This window comes from Brachypodium distachyon, chromosome 4 (assembly GCF_000005505.3).
Source record: "Brachypodium distachyon strain Bd21 chromosome 4, Brachypodium_distachyon_v3.0, whole genome shotgun sequence".
Taxonomy (NCBI): Eukaryota; Viridiplantae; Streptophyta; class Magnoliopsida; order Poales; family Poaceae; genus Brachypodium; species Brachypodium distachyon.
The window spans coordinates 1,985,519-2,003,501 of NC_016134.3; the positions used below are offsets into that span (position 1 = coordinate 1,985,519).

General features: G+C 43.1%; 3 protein-coding genes across 6 annotated transcripts; 1 reads left to right on the plus strand and 2 right to left on the minus strand.

Moving 5' to 3' along the window:
* Nucleotides 1–1,226: 1,226 nt before the first annotated feature.
* Nucleotides 1,227–5,584, minus strand: LOC104584835. Its single transcript, XM_024463115.1, has 5 exons — nt 5,558–5,584; nt 3,344–3,871; nt 2,372–2,447; nt 1,710–1,769; nt 1,227–1,624 (listed from the first exon to the last, which is right to left on the minus strand). The coding sequence occupies exons 1-4, from the start codon at nt 5,582–5,584 to the stop codon at nt 1,714–1,716; spliced, it is 687 nt and encodes a 228-aa protein (XP_024318883.1). The 3' UTR covers nt 1,227–1,624; nt 1,710–1,713.
* Nucleotides 5,585–6,576: 992 nt separating this feature from the next.
* LOC100840865 (probable WRKY transcription factor 74) lies at nt 6,577–9,572 on the plus strand. 4 transcript variants are annotated; one of them, XM_003577834.4, is made up of 4 exons: nt 6,577–6,736; nt 7,090–7,998; nt 8,084–8,209; nt 8,830–9,572. In XM_003577834.4, exons 2-4 carry the CDS (start codon nt 7,208–7,210, stop codon nt 8,972–8,974), a joined length of 1,062 nt encoding a protein of 353 aa, XP_003577882.1. In that variant the 5' UTR covers nt 6,577–6,736; nt 7,090–7,207; the 3' UTR covers nt 8,975–9,572. The 4 variants fall into 4 exon arrangements, with proteins under 4 accessions (XP_003577882.1, XP_010237065.1, XP_010237064.1 ...); XM_010238763.2 differs by having other exon boundaries at nt 6,580–6,741; nt 7,085–7,998; XM_010238762.3 differs by having other exon boundaries at nt 6,581–6,741.
* A 2,202-nt stretch (nt 9,573–11,774) lies between these two features.
* LOC100838942 (flowering locus K homology domain) lies at nt 11,775–17,912 on the minus strand. The gene is made up of 7 exons (XM_003577746.4): nt 17,754–17,912; nt 16,759–17,279; nt 14,002–14,248; nt 13,242–13,390; nt 12,871–13,158; nt 12,575–12,763; nt 11,775–12,207 (listed from the first exon to the last, which is right to left on the minus strand). Exons 2-7 carry the CDS (start codon nt 17,272–17,274, stop codon nt 12,013–12,015), a joined length of 1,584 nt encoding a protein of 527 aa, XP_003577794.1. The 5' UTR covers nt 17,275–17,279; nt 17,754–17,912; the 3' UTR covers nt 11,775–12,012.
* Between the last annotated feature and the right edge of the window lie 71 nt (nt 17,913–17,983).

Sequence of the window (17,983 nt, forward strand, 5' to 3'; positions counted from 1 at the left end):
TTATGTTTCTTGTGATGGAAATTGCAATACTTTTATGTTATTGAAACTCCTAGCATTTTTTATGGATGACAATTGATTTAAGCATTCCTTTCGGCTTTCAGCATGACCTGATGCAAACACCACGAAGCTCTAATTGTTTTTATGCTCAAGTAGCCAGTTTGGATTCATTTGTCTCATCAATAACCGATAACTATTTTTTTTCTCTTCGGATAATATGGAGTAATATAGGTCAGACTGTGGACTTAGCTGAGTGTAGTTGTTTGATATATTCTCTAATTTAGTACAGCATGTGTGGATAACTCATTATGGGAGCCCATTGTGGACAATTACATATCCTAAACATTCTGAGATTTTGGCATATCAATAGTTTTTTTACACAGGTCTATCCGAAAGAAAACAATGCATGCTCCAGCTTATGAGATAATGATGGATCAGAAAGAAAGCATACATGTAAGCAAATACTTGAGTACTCCCTCACGATATCTCAATCTACATTGTCCAGAAAGTAGTTGGTCTGCATAATATTGTTTGCTACAGTTCCATGTCTCAGTATTGCTCAGTGTTTTCCTCTGTAATTCAACCTCTACATACTTTTCCTTCTAATCAGAACTGTATCAGCTTGTTAACATAAATATGATCTAGGGGAGTTGGTAGTGTTTACTCACTGCTTGTTATTATAGTCTAAAACCACAATGTGGATGCGGTGTACATATGTATTAGCCTCTTAATCATATTATATATATATATATAGGGTCGCGCTATTTTTGACCCCAGGGTGCAGAATATTATTCTGCACCCTGCCGGACCACCGCGTGCCTGACCCAGCGAGCGCCCGACCCCCAGCCATGCTCCACCCCGTTCCACCGTTCCTGTGCATGCGACGTAACTTTGTTACGTTGGCGTTTTTCTCTGCACCACCGTTTGCATGGGACGTAAGAAGATTACGTTTCTGCTTCCGTCAATATAATTTGCAACGTGCGTCTATGGCTGTGCGGCAGTTTGCATGCGACCTAAAAAAATTAAGTTACGACTGCCGTCAACATGTTTGTTTTTCACCAATCGTCCTTGCAGTGTGCAATCATGTTGCATGTAACGTATGAAAATTATGTTGGATGAGGACATTGGACTGGATCAAGACGTATGAAAATTATGTTGCAAGCGGTAATTACACTAGATCAAGTCGGACGTTGTTTGAGTGGAAATTGATCTCACGCCCCAATCATGAATTAGGAAAAATATGAATTTGGGAGGAAATAATGCACAATATGCAAGTCGTTTGTTCCATGCGTGAATTACAAAAGCTAACAAGCCATGAATAATTCAAGCGCTCCAAACATGTTGAGGATATGTTTTGTTGCACGACTGCCAATGCAAAGGACACATTCATAAGCAATATGCATTACATGTACGTGGAGACTAAATAAATAAATAATCGGCTATACAAACATGTGCTAACTTAGTTTCTAGTGAGAGGATGCACAACCAGAGCTTCAAAACAAGTTTGCCACATGTGGGTTATCATGGGCCTGAACTTCTCCAGAGAATTGGGCAAAGGCCTGATTTTGTTCAAATCATGGAAGATGAGGTAGTAGAGATCTTCGGCTCTATGCTGATTCTCCTTTGACTGCAGTACACAAACTTTCAATGAGAATTTGCAAAAATGAAAGATTAATGCCATATATGGAATTTAGTAGAGTGACTTAAAATACCGGTTCATTTGTTGTCAAAAATAAGCTTGCAGATGTCAAGTTTATGGCATGGAACATGTCCTATACAGTAAGATATGTCAAACCATCCTAGATAAGTTTAGGTAAGCTATATAAAAACCTTTGCAGAAACAAAAATAAATTAACTATAAAAGCACTACCTGCTAATGTATGTCCGAGTGTTTTGTTCTGAATTGAACTAGTGCTGAAGCATATGCTAGAGTTGAGAAGTTACAATGATTTAGCTGATCTGGCTAGCCTAACAATGAGGTGATGGTTGATATATGAATTATTGACTTGCAGGACTGTAAATGTTTGAGTTAAACTTGATCATATTCACTTGAAGAATCAGTGAAGTGCCTAATACTATATATTTTTCAGTAGCATACCTCTGAAAATACATAAAAGAACACTTGGACCTTAAGACTGCTGTAGGATTGCTCTGTTCAGTAGTGTTTTGTCAAAGCAAGGGTACAGAACTGACATAAGATGAATTTATGTTACCGAATAGATTATTTCAAATTAGTAATGAGCATTAATTCAATTCACTAATTGCATCCTCAAGTCTCTCCTCATACTAAACTGCACCAAGCAAATAAAGCTTAGAAATCTTGGTCTCACTCAAAATACATTATGGAAAAACTGCAGGGAACATGGTATAGTACCAAAATATTCATCAGTTTCTTCGGGGTTCTTCAGGTGAGGAGATATGATGCAGTAATCACGGTTGACATGTGGGGTCTATAAAAGAAACAAATACTTCAGTTAATATCATTCGGAACTTAACTAACATGCTAATAAAGTAATGAGTGATGTAATCTCACAAGGTTTCTTTCATACACACAAGATAAGACAGTTAAAGAGACATATAGTTGCAATTATAAAAGGCAAAGATTTGGACAACTAGTATCAACGCAATACCTCAAAAAGGCACCATCCGGCTGGTATTTCCAAAAAAATTAAACAAACAGGAGCTAGCTCCTCCTCAACTGGACAATTTTAGACTTGAAGCTTCTAATCCTGGAATAATTGAATCAATAAAACTTGTGCTGAATCTAACGAATAATTCTGTTCTTCAGTGCCCATGCAGTCTGTGGACTATAGTGCAGATGAAGACATGTACATCTGAATTCAGAATTCAGTTAATCCATAGGATTCTAATCCTGAATAAATAAATTGACAGGCTTATATAGGTACTCCCTCTGATCCTAAATTCTTGACTCAAATTTGTCCAAATAAGGATGTATCTATTCTTAAAAAGCGTCTAGATACATGTAATACTTCGAAAACAATTTAGGATCCGAGGGAGTACATAGTAATTGATCGAAAGAATCAGCCGTGTTTCAGGATCATTTGACATTGAATTAAATATTGGTATCTTCATGAGAATCAGGAAACAGTGGAAGAAGTTTCAACGAAATTAACATGCAGTCAGGACCTGAACGGCAACCTGAGAAGATAAATTGCAAGGTGCTAGATTTCACGGCCATGTGCTAGCGTTGTGGCAGCCGCAGCAGGACGCCCGTGCAATTTAAGTTGACCAGATTCGGTACCAACACAAGGTGGCTACTAAAATAGATTAAAGACCTTGATTAGCACACGGGAAACCCAGCAGGGAAGAAGGTAAAGAGCTGGACCTTCAGGGCTAACCCCACCTGCCGCGAAACCAGCAGTTCCACGGACACGGCCACCCGCCGTTCGCCAGGCTGACTTGCCGATGCCATCCGCAGCGCCGCACGCAGCCACCACCTGCCGTGTTGCCCGACACCGGCGCAACCCACAGATCTGCCGCTGCCGAGGCCAGATGCTGACCACGCCGCCAAGGACACCTGCCAATCACACCGGCCGGAAGATGTGATGCCCCACGCCGACGCCCACTGCCGAATCCCCGCACGAAGAGGCCCTGGTCGCCGGCGAGAAGGCGGGATTTGGCAGCGGCGAGGTCGCGGGAGCGGTGGAGGAGAGGCCTTGCGCTCCGCGAGCTCGCGGTAGGCATCCCGCTCGATCTTGTCGAGCTGCTCCTCGCTCAGGCCTCGGTCGTCGACTACGAAGCCGCCGACGCGGTCGCCACTGCCGGCGTCGCCTAGGCTCGAACCGGCCGTCGCGTAGCCAGCCGCCGCCACGCCCCGCGTCTTCTCTTGCGCGCCACTCCTCTCAGCCGCCAACTACTGCTCCTTCCCCAGCGGCGCGGGCTGGCGCCGGCGCCGCTTAGGCTCGCCGCAGTTCCAGTCGCCCGCCACGCACCACCACCTGCGATACCGGCCGAACCGCACGCACGATGTGGGCTTTTTCCCCCGACGGACGAAGGTGGGTTAGCTGCAGGATAGAAACCGACGCTGTAAGAAAACAAGGGAAGTTACGATGCGGGTCGAGGATATATATATATTTGTTCATTATGTAAAGCAGAGTTTTGTTTTTCTGTAGCCATACAACTGCCTTTTGTTTTCTTTACAAGCTCTATCCCAAGGTAATTCCTGAAAAGGTGACTATGTGTCATTGTTTTATGCCCTTTAAATTTGTACAACTGAGTTGAATACCTGAAATTTTTGGATCAGCTTACTTCTTTCCTTATGTGGTGATTTAATGCCTCCAGGCAATGCTTCGATGAATCAGTGCAAACATATGAGGTTTAGAACCGATGTTCCGTTCTGGTGTAGTTTGAATTGCATGGCTATGTTTCTGAGATGATTGAGATCCGGGAACAAACAAGCTTTGGGCAGCTGACATGACAATATGGGATCTGACGGGTTTGATATTATGATGTAATAATAGGACAGACATGAGTAGTTATCACAATGTTACAATTTTTACTTCTGTACCAATTAAGGTTGGACTTGTGAGCTCGCAACTTTACTCACTGAGATCAAATGCATGGGTATGTATCCTATGAGTGTCACACGATCTGTAGTACTTTGTATCGTAATGTCATACATAAATTCTCACAAGTTCTGTCTCATGATTTGTCTAATGATTTCATGAAATCGTTTGTATTTCTCTTTCTTTTTCATCTAAGCTAGGTAAAATGTTTAAAAAATAATTCAGGCACGATTTTTACCATTCATGTCGAAGTATGTTTGTTGTCAGAAGTGAGGTAGACAAAGAGGGAATTGAGCTTCAAGCGAACTTGATGGATATTATTGGCGCTGTAGATTATCGTATGGCTTCATAACAGATGTAATGTTCCGTAGCAACGCACTGGCACCTAACTAGTCTCTCTTTTTTTTTCTAGTCTTTACGACGAGACGGTCTGCTTGTGGGTCCCAAAGGTTAGCCATGGCTACCTGTCAATGTTCACAGCGGAACTGCGGAATACATCACATGCCTGACGCGGTTTTGTTGCTGCCGGTATATTGGTGTATATTGTTGTTTTAAAGTATTTTACGTTGCTCCATAGATATCCACGAATACCCGGATATCCAATGGATATGGATGTCATTTTGGTTCCACGGATATCTTCGTCATGATACTCAGTCATGCATAAATAACTTGAATGTTTGATTTTCGGAGGACGGAAAAGTGGTGTTAAAAAGTGCACCGTGCACGGTCCATACTCACAGATACGTACTCCCTCCGTTCCGGTATATGGGGCTCCCAAGCATCCCTAGGTTGAATATCTAACTAATGTAACATGAGTTTTATATCACAAAAAATATACGATTAGAAACTTCAGATTTTCTATTTGCTAATGGTATAACTTTTATGATATAGAATCATGTTACATTAGTTAAATCTTCAACCTAAGGATGCGTTGGGGGCCCTTATACCGAAACGTAGGGAGTAGATAACCGGAATGTTTGATTTTCGAAGGATGGGATAGTGGTGCTAAAGAGTGCACCGTGCATGGTCCATACCTTTGAAATCCAATATTCATCGGCCATTTTATAAATGAATTGGTCCTTCGTAAATTGTCACTTCACATAAACATCTTGTACAATCTATTCCATTGGTTTGGAATACATCAAATTTAGTTTGTTCAACCTTTTATTCGCCCGAGGAGTAAGAGAAATATAGAGACACAAAGGTAGAGTAAAAGAGCACACAGAAAACAACATCTTTGATTTTATATATCAGAGATGCTTGATGTTTCAATGTATTTCAGTGTCTTCACTGATGTGATCAATAAAGTCAAGCAATTTTGCTTAAAAAGAATCCGAGAAACTATCAACAGGATCTAGACGACTAGAGTATTGAATCTCATAAAGTTTAGATGATAAAAGAAAAACTTCATGACAGTGTTTGATATAATGGAAAAGAAAGGACATCGTCTCGACCAACGGATGAGCAAACATACAAGAAAGGGGAACGAGGAGCCGGCAACGTGCTTAATAATGACTCGACAACGACACGTGTGATGCCCAACGGTTAATGAGCACCAACGCTCTTTAGAAACACGACTGATCGGGACGACACACGGTCCAACTTAACGCTGCGCCTAGGAGACGACGGCGCGGCGGTGCCGAGCAGAAGAGAGAATGGAAAAGAAAAGAGCCGGACAACGGAAACGGAGAAAGAAAGAAAGAAAGAAAGATGGGTTGAGCCGGCGACGGCAGAGGCGAAGATGAGAGATGACAAGTTGAAAAAAGAGGAGCTAGCCGGGACAGGGCCGCTTTATGGATAAGGAGGGTACGTCACCGTGGCAAGTCCAGTCCTTGATATAAACCGCACAGTGAAAAAGAAAAAAAAGATGCTCTCACCGACCCCTGTCGTTGACCTCGCTGACCGCCAACGAAAACGACCCCTCCCCAAGGCAAACAATCTCAGCCGTCCATCTCACCATCCAAAGGTCCTAAGCTCCTTCCATGACTCCCCGCCCCAACACTTTTTCACCGCGCCCCTCCAGCTCCTACAAATTTACACAAACAAACCCTCCGCTCCGCGCCCAGTACAAGACTCCATTCTCTCCTCTCTCTGCTCCTCTTCCGGCTTCCTCTTCTTCCTCCTCCTCTCCTCCGATTCCTCTACCAGCGGAAGCAGCGAAAGGGAGGATGGGGCGAGCCCTGACGCGCCGGACAGCGGAGACTCTCCCGCAGGTGAGGTGAGCTCGCTTCCCGCGTCCTTTCTCCGGTGCGGATTTGGGGGCTGTTGCCGCCATGTGGGGGGGTGTGTGTTGTTCCTCTTTGAGTACTTCTCGATGCAAGCCCCGCCCGGCCGGCAACGAATCCGTGCCTGCCGCCGCCGCCCGTCGGAGCTCGTTGCGCCTGCGATCGATCCGGTCCCGCTCCCATCCCGGATGCTGTTTTCCAAGCCCCCCTAAAATTTAGTGTTTTGCTGTGAAAACTTCCGACCTGTACTGTACTGTATGCATGAGCTTTTTCATTGGAGATCTGTATCTGTGTAGTGATTTGTTTCTTAATCCTTCTCTGGTATGGGTGTGCTAGCTCAGGTGCTTCCGTTGCCTCTGAGGGTTGCAAGAAGTTGAGCTGCTTGCCAAGACTGGGGAAGAAAGGATTGGAGTTCTTCTTGTCCATTGATATCGACTACTGCCTTTGGGGGGAGGGGCCATGGAGGAAGTGGAGGTGGCCAACAGAGCGGCGGTGGAGAGCTGCCACAGGGTGCTGTCCTTGCTCTCCCAGCAGCAGGACCCGGCCCTGCTCAAGAGCATAGCTTCAGAGACTGGTGAGGCTTGTGCCAAGTTCAGGAAAGTGGTCTCCATCCTTAACAATGACGGTGGCGGAGGGCATGCTAGAGGCAGGTTCTCCAGGGGAAGCAAGCCTGTGGAGTTGATGAGGCAGAAGGGCCTCTTGGAGAGCAGCAGCAACCCCCCATTGGGGATGCTGATGTCCAGTAGTACAGCAGCAACTCCATCAGCATCTGCTGTTTCTTCCGTGCCACAATTGCGGGCTCAGGTTGGTGCGCCGCAGACGGATTTGCACAGGCTGGATTTGGTCAGCTCAAGCAGCAAGAGCGCACACCAGTTTGGTGCTCCCAAGATGGTCCAGCCATTGTCTGTGCAGTTCCAATTTGGTGCCATTGCACATAGGTACCCATTTCAGCAGCAGCAGAAATTACAGGCTCAGATGTTCAAGAGGAGCAACAGTGGAACCAGCTTGAAGTTTGATAGCCCCAGCGGCACTGGGTCGATGTCATCCGCGAGGTCCTTCATGTCGTCCATGAGCATGGATGGCAGTGTGGCTAGCTTGGACAGGAAGCCGCCAATGCATCTGACTGGTGGCCCGACTGCAAGCGAGCCATTGAATGTGCACCATGGTGCTCGTAAAAAGCGGTGTATGGGCAGGGGGCATGGAGACAAGTGTACCGTAGATAACGGCTGCCATTGCTCAAAAAAGAGACGGTAAAACTGTGTTCTTCTACTGCTTTTCTCAGGTGGGGTTCAGGTATTATGGACTTGATCTGATCGATGATATTCTTTTGTGCAGGAAATTGCGAATTAAGAGGTCAATTAAAGTGCCTGCCATTAGCAACAAAATATCCGATATACCTCCAGATGAATACTCATGGCGGAAATATGGACAGAAGCCAATTAAGGGTTCCCCACATCCAAGGTATGAAAGGAAAAATAATAACTGTTTGCTTAAAAAAATGTGAATTATTACATAAACAATGGCAGTAGTCAATTGACACTTAAAATATACATCAAGTCCTCTTTAGTCATGATGTTTATTCCCCATCGTGTACCATGAAAGATGGCATATCTACATCAAGCATTCATTATGTTCCTTTACCTATGGAATAATTATTTGTGGATCCCCCACTCCACCATACCTGTCCTAACCCCTAGTTTCTTCTGCAACTAAACCGTGTTGATACCTTAGTTGCTAGCACAATTAATTATAACCAAATTAGAGAGTGATAGTGGAAGCTCACTCTTTCTTCTATTGTCTATGTGAAAAAGGGAGCAATCATGGAGACCTAAAGTAGGTAACTTGTTAATGGAACTCGCATTTGACTGACAGGCTTGGCTATCCACATTCTAATCTTGATTGCTCCCACTCTCCCCCACCTCAGCTTAAGCTTTAATACTTGCCCTTAGTTATAGGAAAATGTAGCTATACATTGAAAGCAAGCACATGCTGTTCAATGTAGACTGTTGACTGTTCCTTTCCAAATCTATTTTCTGTCTCCACATAGGACTAACTGTGCCCGGTCACTTTAATGAATGCAGGGGTTACTACAAATGCAGCAGCGTCAGGGGCTGCCCAGCGAGGAAGCATGTTGAGCGGTGCGTGGATGAGCCGGCGATGCTTGCCGTGACATACGAAGGCGAGCACAACCATAACCGACTGCCGACGCAGTCAGCCCTGACCTAGGTGACCCATGTCGATTGTTGCTTTCCATTGAGAGAACCCTCTTTTCAAAGATACGGCCGTAACGGTCATGCAAAAGTGGAACTAGGACTCACGAATCGCAGAAGTAGGAGCAACAAACATGAGGCCATTTGGAATCTGATGAGCTGCCCTGGTGGCCCTTTCGCAGCTACATGCTGTTACGGTTTCGGTGTCCAAAGTGGGGGCGTCCAAGCTGTTCTTCTCCTTGGCGGTGGGCTGTGACAAACCAACTTGAGAGATGGTATGGAGGGAAGAACATGCTGTTAGATAGTGACAGCTGAGCTTTGCTCAAGAAGGGGGTGTGTTTGAATTAGTTGATAGGAACATCTGAAGAAAGGAGGTGAACTAGTAGCACTGTGCAAAAGATTGGAAAAGGATGGCAAGATTGGCATTTAGCGTGCACAAGTTCACTTGCAATGACTTTGCCTCTGTATGTTGCTTTTGCTTTATTGAAAGATGAGATTTCTTTTGGCACAAGAATCATCCCAGGATTAAAGGTGTTCTTGCTGACAAATTTGACACCTTACGACCATGTATGTTTCTTTGACAGGTGTAATAAGTTGATGTGATTTCTCAGCCATGCCACAGCTTCTGTGTGAAGCTTTCCATGCTAATGATTTGGACATCAATTTTGACGCTATCATGGGTTCATGAGAGCTCAGAGTCTGAACAAGAAATGAAACCTTATATTCACTTCTACGAAAAGATCCATTTTCAAGAATCCTTTTTTTTAATCACATTGTTAAAAAAAAATTCTAACCACATTTTGAAGGATTTTTTTTTCAGCTGATAGAACTGCTTATGCTAATTAGTGTTGCCTTTTCTCTGATCCTCTTTATAACTAATCCCTCCGTCCCATATTCCATATTAAGTGACTAAAATTTGTCAAAATATGGATGTATCTATTCTTAAAAAACGTCTAAATGCATGTAATATTTCGCCATTTAATATGAGACGGTGGGAGTATAAGACGTTTTGGCAAGCCAAACTGACTTACCGAAACCTCTTGTAAAAGGGAACGGGGGGGTCCTTGTTAAACACCCTTTCAGTGCCCCTAACGAGAGGTTGACAATGGAACACGTCAGCTCATGCTTACATGATGAGTCTTCCTGCTATAATCAATGAATGCTAAAGTAAAGGTAGGCTGTGTGGGGTAAACGATCTAATTAAGCCCAATTATTGTAGTTTTCTCAATGGACATAAATGCCTCCACCAACCAGTGATTTGTTGTTGCATATAGTCAACTACACTTGGACAGTCTTAAAACTATCCATTAGTACAACCTTAATTAGGGGAGAAATTTCATATAGGAAGAGAGGAGGATTTTTGAAATAGGAAGAGATTCCCAGGACTTATTTGAAGAGAGTAAGAGACTAGTAGTCCACTAATATAATTGGGCCATTTTCCCGGTCAAAAAAAAAAGATCCTAGTAGTGTACTACTGGTAAAAAGAAAATCTTTTCCTGAAGCCTTGGACTAGGTAGGCCAACACGCTGGTGTTTGGAGGTCAAGGAGAAGATTTAGCTTCAAGCAAGGACACAGCATCAATTCTGCATAATTCCGACTTCAAAGCAAGGATACAGCATCTCGTGAAGCTACTCCTTTTGTCTCAATTTGAAACACGTGACCTTTCAATGCCATTCATCTATTCGTGGCCCCAAGTAGGATATTCGCTGCTTAAAAGGTGTATTGTTGAAAGGTCATCTATTCAACAAAATCGATGCAGCGGTGGCTTGATGGAAGCCTATTTAGTTGATCCAGTATATACGATGAATATCCGGTTCCCAAATCGATCTCTCTTTATTATGAAAGACCAGATCGCCCGTTCCACCATACATGTATCCCTGCTGAGTAGGATTCGACAATGGGCCTGAGCATGACTATCATAATTCTCCAGGAAATTATTCTAGAAACTAATTCTCCAGGAAAGTCCATGTCCTCATTTGAGGTTGATTCCTATGTTGTCAAAGCACTTGTTGAAGGACAGGACAGGCTAACTGTTTGCCATCTTGTGTGCTAGCATTATTGATGAGATCAGCAAGCAAAAAGAGCTTGATCGATCGGTACATCATGGCAGCCATTAACAGGGAAGAATGAGAAAAGATAATCCTTGAACAGCCAGCTACGTGTGTCCAGCAGAAAAGTCGATGGTAGAAAATTTCTCCAAGGAAGAAAAGTCGATGTTTGACACCTAAATTCCTGTCCTTTCGCATAATCTCATCAGAAAAGAAGAGAGGAAATAGTTGGTGCGATTTGCACTCCATGCAGCTTCCATAGGTAATAACAAAGCCATCCTTTTTTTTTATCTATAAGATGTGCCTCGCAATAGAGTGCGCTTTCTAGTTTGGTCCTTGATTAAAGATACACTCTCAGATACACTCTCTTAGGTCTCCTTGTCCAGAATCCTGAGACGTGCCGCAACACAGAGCAGGCAAGTCAATTGCTGGTTGCGTGCAAACTTGCAGAAAACAAAACCAGCCTGCCACAGTAAACGGACCGGTCGTGCAAGTTACTTTCAAGATGGTATAAAACTTGAGCATGCATCAGAAAGAGTTAGACCGACAATGACGGTTTCGACAAACAAAATTGCTGTTGTACGCTGTACCTGATCAAAACACCCCTGTAGAGGAGAGGCGTATCTTGCAAGCGCCGAGATGCTCTAGTTGCTTGTACGTCGGGCACTGAGGTCTTGATTGTCCCCTTTGCTCTTAACCATCCTTCTACGTATCATGGTTGCATCAGTGACAGAAAGTTCGTAAACTCAAATGCTCCTATTGTCTCAGTTAGGTGAAAAAATATGATTAGGTGGAGTAGGAAGGAGGATAGGTTAATAATTAAGTTTACAGCACCAAAAGAGCATGTAACCAGCAGGTCGTAGAACAGTTGTCACAGGCGTCAGAAAGCAGTTTACAGCACCAAAAGTTTTGAAATCCTAATAATACCAAGTTCTCAACAGATGAACAGGCTGGCCAACAAAAACGAAAGCCCTCTCCTCTAAAGCCTAGACCGTTTGCCTTACAACTAATACCCATAGTTTGGCGGGTAGTGTGCACCACCGTAGCTTCCTCCATTGTGCGGACCAGGACCTGCACCACCTGGAGGAGATCCATAAGATGGTCCTCCATATGGAGGGTAAGAGTTGTAGTTATCAACTGGTTGGGAGGGAGGGGCAGGGCCTGGCGGGGGAGCTTGTGGAGAAGCTTCGGCCATGAAATTCTGCAAGAAATAGGTGGTGTTAAATTAAGAGAAAACAAAAGAAGCAGCAAAGTGCAACGGATAAAGAACATCTCAATAAAAAATACAAGTTTCAGCATTTGATGTGATGTTCTTGTACATCTTGATAACTAAACTGGTGTATTGTTTCGCTTCTGAAACTGGAAGTTTGTGGCCTGTAATGGTTGATTTGCAGTAAACAAACTAGGTAAATGAGAAACCAACCATCTAGACACCGCTTGAAATATCAAGCAACAATGAGGTTGTTTTCCTCTACTCAATTTGTGCAAGATCTTCCATGCAGAGCTTTAAGTGTAGATGATGGGTGCATCAGAAAACTGATGTGATTTTTGACGGCAAAGAAAAATACCTTGATTAGTTGCTGAGCAGTTTGAACTTGTGAGGCACTCCCTGTCATCTCCAAATTCATCTCTCCAGGTACACCTTCTTGAATACTTATTGTTGCACCACTATGCTTGCGGATGTAGCTAATACTGGCACCAGCAGCCCCAATCACAGCATCAGCGTACGAAAGAGGAACTTGTAAGGTTTGTGTAATCTGTCATTAAGACAAACAAATATGCAAAAACATAGCATAAGCAATCGTACTCGCAGGCATGCAAGCAATATATCATGTTCAGAATGATCAAATTTACAGCAACTAACTTGAGAAGACCCAGGTGGCAGGTGTTGATTCCCTGAGACAGGAGGAGCACCACTAGGAGGTGCATCACGTCCATACGAAGAAATTCCATACTGAGGTTGCTTTTCCACCGGGTGCACATCAGGAGGAGGATAATAGTTATCTTGAGGCCGTGGAGGCATAAAATGTGGATTCCCACCATAACCTGGGCCAGGAGGAGGAATGTTTGGTGGATGACTCCACTGTGGAGGAGGACCCCATGGCTGAGGAGCAGGCATAGGTTGCTCTCTGGGCACATTGTGCACTTTCATCTGTCAAGAAGACAAGTTATGATTGTTACTTTGCTAGGTACTGCATGCAAGCAAACAATAAACATCATAATAGGTTCACTTGCCTGTGCTTCGAACAAAGGGAGAACACTGCGGTCAACAAGAAATTTTCTCAAATGACTTGCAATCAGTTCCACTGCTTTGTGAACATCAAGAGGTTCACCTTGTATCTCAACAACTCTGTCGTCATTTAATGCCACAGGTGGCACATTCTCTGTAACGGGAAAATATTCAATAAGTTGTGCTTTAGATATATAATCATGTCTGAGTATATGCTAAACTAAGCCTAATGAAATTTCAGTAGAAATTATCAGACATGATCTAGCAAACCAAGCAGAACAGTAGAGGAACAAGCCAAAACAATCAACTCATCAAACAACAGGGGGTGGTAAATGCTAGCTAAATTCTTGCATGTGTCGTCAAATTAAAGTATAGCATCTGTCAGTCGGAGACTAAAGTTCTCAAAGGGAAAGTTTTTGTCCCAGATATGCATGCATATTCTTGCATTCCATATTTTCCAAATACCTTAGCAGATTGAACCAATGTATACAAGGAAAATGTTTATCAAAAAAGTATACAATGAAAATGATTAACCGTGCAAAGTATGCTAATCATAATAAACCATCAACATATGGTGAACTGTATTTTCACAATTCAGTCGGTGACTAACTAATCATAAACCAACAGATCTATGCTTTGCTAACTGAAGACTTGCAAGGAACTACAAAACTTAGTATCAAAAGTAGAAGAGGTATTGCCATGCTATCACAATATGGTGAAGCATTGCAACACTGAAACAACAATATGGGGAAATATGAATCTTACCAAGAATGCGGAGAGCACATTTTGATGCATCCTGTATGGATTTAATGGTTGCTCCTTGCTTGCCAATCAAGCTGCCAGCTTGGGAAGCTGGCACAAGTAGCCGTGTTGGGCCTACAGGACCAGCACCTCGCTGAGGCTGATCAGTTTCACTGTCTAAACCATCCGTTATTCTTTTATGTACTCTGAGCAAACCATCGACAGCTGGAGAAACAAGTGCATCTGGTTCATCTTTTGCTGAAATCATTACCTATAAACAAGAAACATCTAGATGTCAGAAAGGAGGCACACAAATATGTTACGTACAGACAGATAACACAGGCAAAACAATAACTAGTAGCAATATGCACAACCACTGAGGAGACATTATGCGATTGCAAATACAGCATATATTTACGACCTAAATTAGTTGGATAAAATGAAGATAATGGTTATGCCCATTACATGAACACTCCATACGGACATAGTTGTTTCAACTACATTGTCGTATTCTAAACATTTCTGCATGGAGTCACAGCCATTACTTGAAACAACGTATAAATAGTGACACAATACACCTGCTACCACAGGGGGGCAAAACTAGAAATGTCGCTAAAACCAATTCAGGGCAGCATTTGTACACCTCTCACATCTGATGCGGCCATGATAAGAACAGCTTAAGTTCAGGATACCATTTCTTTCCTATTTTAGGACAACTTATCCAAGATATGCCAATTAGGGCTCGTTTGGGATTGGTGTGCTGCACGGTGGAATGCAGTAGACAGGATATTTTCTGTTTCTTGTGAAGTATTTATGTCAATGCTATTAAAGGATAAACTATCAAGGTAGTCAATAAATCCAGAAAGGAGATAAAATAAAACTGCAGATTAAAGCAGACACAATGTGTTACATTGTGATAGCAGAACTTCAGAACTGTAAATAAGATCCTGACATCTGATGTTGAAGTGGTTATGCACTATTGCAGAATAATTTAGCATTGTTTAAACTTTGAAGGAGGAATGTTTCATATGACCAGGAAGTTTGCCATCCAATCAGCTAGAGGTCAAACGTCATTCAATAAATTATTATGATAGTGAATTGGGAACGCTGCTTCCACAGTATAAGTTCCCATAATACTACAGAAAGTATCACGCATGACATCTTTACTTGCAGCTGAAGGATATGCACTTGTATATTCTGATGTTACAGATATTAACATGTTCTTAAAGTATCATCATTTAGTGTTCAGGAAATGATTAGGGTTAAGCTTTTTGCACTATGTTAGCTCTCCAAATTTCGCTAACTGATTTTCCTTCTAGTAAACTCAAACAGGTCATGGAATTACCAGACAATATGTGGAGCTTCTTGACAGAGCATCTTCGTCCAATATTCAAAATACTTAAAATCGTATTCGCAGCAGATGAGCACAAAACTGAACTCTGGTAACCATGACTGATCGTCTATTTTGGATACAAAAAAGATTCGACACGAGGCCTTAGACTGCAGTCAGAACCTGCAAAGATTAGTTTGTTACGGTTATCGACACCATTCAGTTTGCACTTCAATGTCTTCTATGGATAATTTGTTCCTTTTTAGTTTTAGAGTTTCTTTACTCATCCATAAACTTTAAAGTAGTAGTAGCATGAATGTTTCTTATATTGCCCTGTTATATAAAACTGCACCGGCAGAAACCTGTCCCAAACTTAATTCTGATTAAATTCGTACACACAGCTTTTAAATTGACCAAATATCAGTATCCACAGTGATAGCTGATCAGCTCTCTGTGTACAAAAAGCATTAATGTAAGCAATGACTTGATCAATGTACAAACTGAAAATCAACCACAAGCTTCGTGAAACTCTTTAAACTTGCTAAGATTTTGACATTATATGTAAGTTTTCATAAAATGAGAAAAGGCAGTTGCTCACACCATATGATCAATCAGTTTTTATTGCAGTATTTCTAAGTGCAACAACTACTTGATCGATTTACAAATCCAAAATTACCCATTCTTTGAGACTAAATGTTAAATCTCAGTTAGGACTTAGGACTTCAGTTAAACACTCGAAGCTATATCAAAATATTTGTTTGCTCCTTTCTGTAACAAAAAGCATATGACCATTCTTGATAAGTAGGCAGTTGTTATGCATTATTGTTTTTCATTAACGGTATAAAGGAAGTTTACTATCATATCTTTCATGATTCAATCATCCAAATTGTAAATCTTGCACCAGATTAGTAGTGATAACAACATAGAAACTAAAAGGAGCACCATAAATGCTCCAGATTCACCAATCTGGCTATTTTAGAACTTTTGTGAGAATCCGAACAGAATTGCATCTCTTAAGAACTCAAAGAAAGTAGCATTCCTACTGAAGTACTTGGCTCCTGGGCAGCATCAATCCGTAACTGCAAATGTACTTTAAAATGGCATTGTACAACATAAACATCAGTAACCAGTTGCTTTTTTCATGTATATGTTTTTTATTTAGTCAGATTTGTTAAGGCTTTCATCTAGCAATTACTATAGGCATATGCCATGGTCAAATCAACTATAACGCTTAAAGACAATATACACACCAAATGTTCTGAGAAATTGGTAAAAAGAAGAATATGAAAAGGCAACCAAATATAAGAACATAATTGTGAGGTTACTGTAAAAGTCTATAGCAATCCATAATAGTAAGGCTTTCGACATGTGCTCAGAATGCTTAGGAGACCACATTATTGAATATTGTGATGACAATAATTCAACATGGTTCAAGAGAGTGAAGAACTTACAGCTCTTTCAGGAACACCTGGTGGGCCATCAAGAATCTTTATGCGAGCTCTGGATTCTTCACACATTTTTTTGATAAACTCCCCTTTGCGGCCAATGACAGCACCCACCTTTTGGACAGGAACCAGTACACGGAACACACTTTCTCCAGGCCACCCAGGCCATTTCTTATCTTCCGTCTCCACATTGGCCAGTTGCTCTGCCTCAGCTTCCCCACCATCAACATCTGCTGGCGCTTCATGCGAAGGGATAGCCTGGTCCTCTTTAAGCTCATGCCCCATATTCTCAATCTTCATGTTCACCTGCAATCCATCGTTTGGGTTCCCACATTCTTCGGTTTTGGGTTCTTTCAGTTCCTCATCAGGAGATGGTTTTTCCAGCTCTTCCTCGTACTGCTCTGGCACATCACTGTCAGGATTGGCTTGTTCCTCAGTTTTAATATCGGCTGGCTCACCAAGATTAGGGATCTCGCTCAGCTCATGCTCCGCAACCGCAAGAGCCTCAGCAGGTATATCCATACTTCCTGCAAACGCAGAACAAAACCCATGTCAACCACAACCAAGTAGCAATAAATCTCACTGACTGGAACTCTAGCGAGGCTAGCTGCCATGCACCTAAAGCTTGGTGCGGCCCAAAGCACAGTAGCACACACTGGGACATTACCAACAAAAGAAACCAACCCAATCAGGCTCTGGACCTCACTAAAGCACGCCTACCGCCGAATCCAAAGCAAACCCTAACGCGTTGCCAAGGGAGAGGACCTTGGAGAGAACACGCGGCCTCGGAACCCTAAATCACGAGCACAGCAGCGTCGCCCCACCCGAATCGACCGCGACACGTCATCCAAAGCGCCGAGGCTACCTACAGTCCCGCGACCTCGCCGCCAGCGAGCTCCACGGCGCTCGGTCGCCTCGAGCAAGGCATCGAGTTACGGGTGGCAGAGGCAGCGTGGAAGCGAGAGAGAGAGAGAGAGAGAGAGAGAGTTTAGAGTATGCACCTTACTGATGTAGTGGAAGCAGAGGCCGGCCTCGCCGGAGAGAGAGAGCGCAGCCGCCGCCGCCGCCGCCGGAGGTAGAGCACGGGCGAGGGTTTAGACGGCAGGGAAGAGGAGAGCACGGGAGGTGAAGGAGGATTTGGGTCGGAAGCGGGTGGTGCGCTCGTGCGGTTGCTCGTTTTTAACTTCGAGCGAGCTATACTTACCTGCGGGCCCATCCGAGTTGCTGGGCC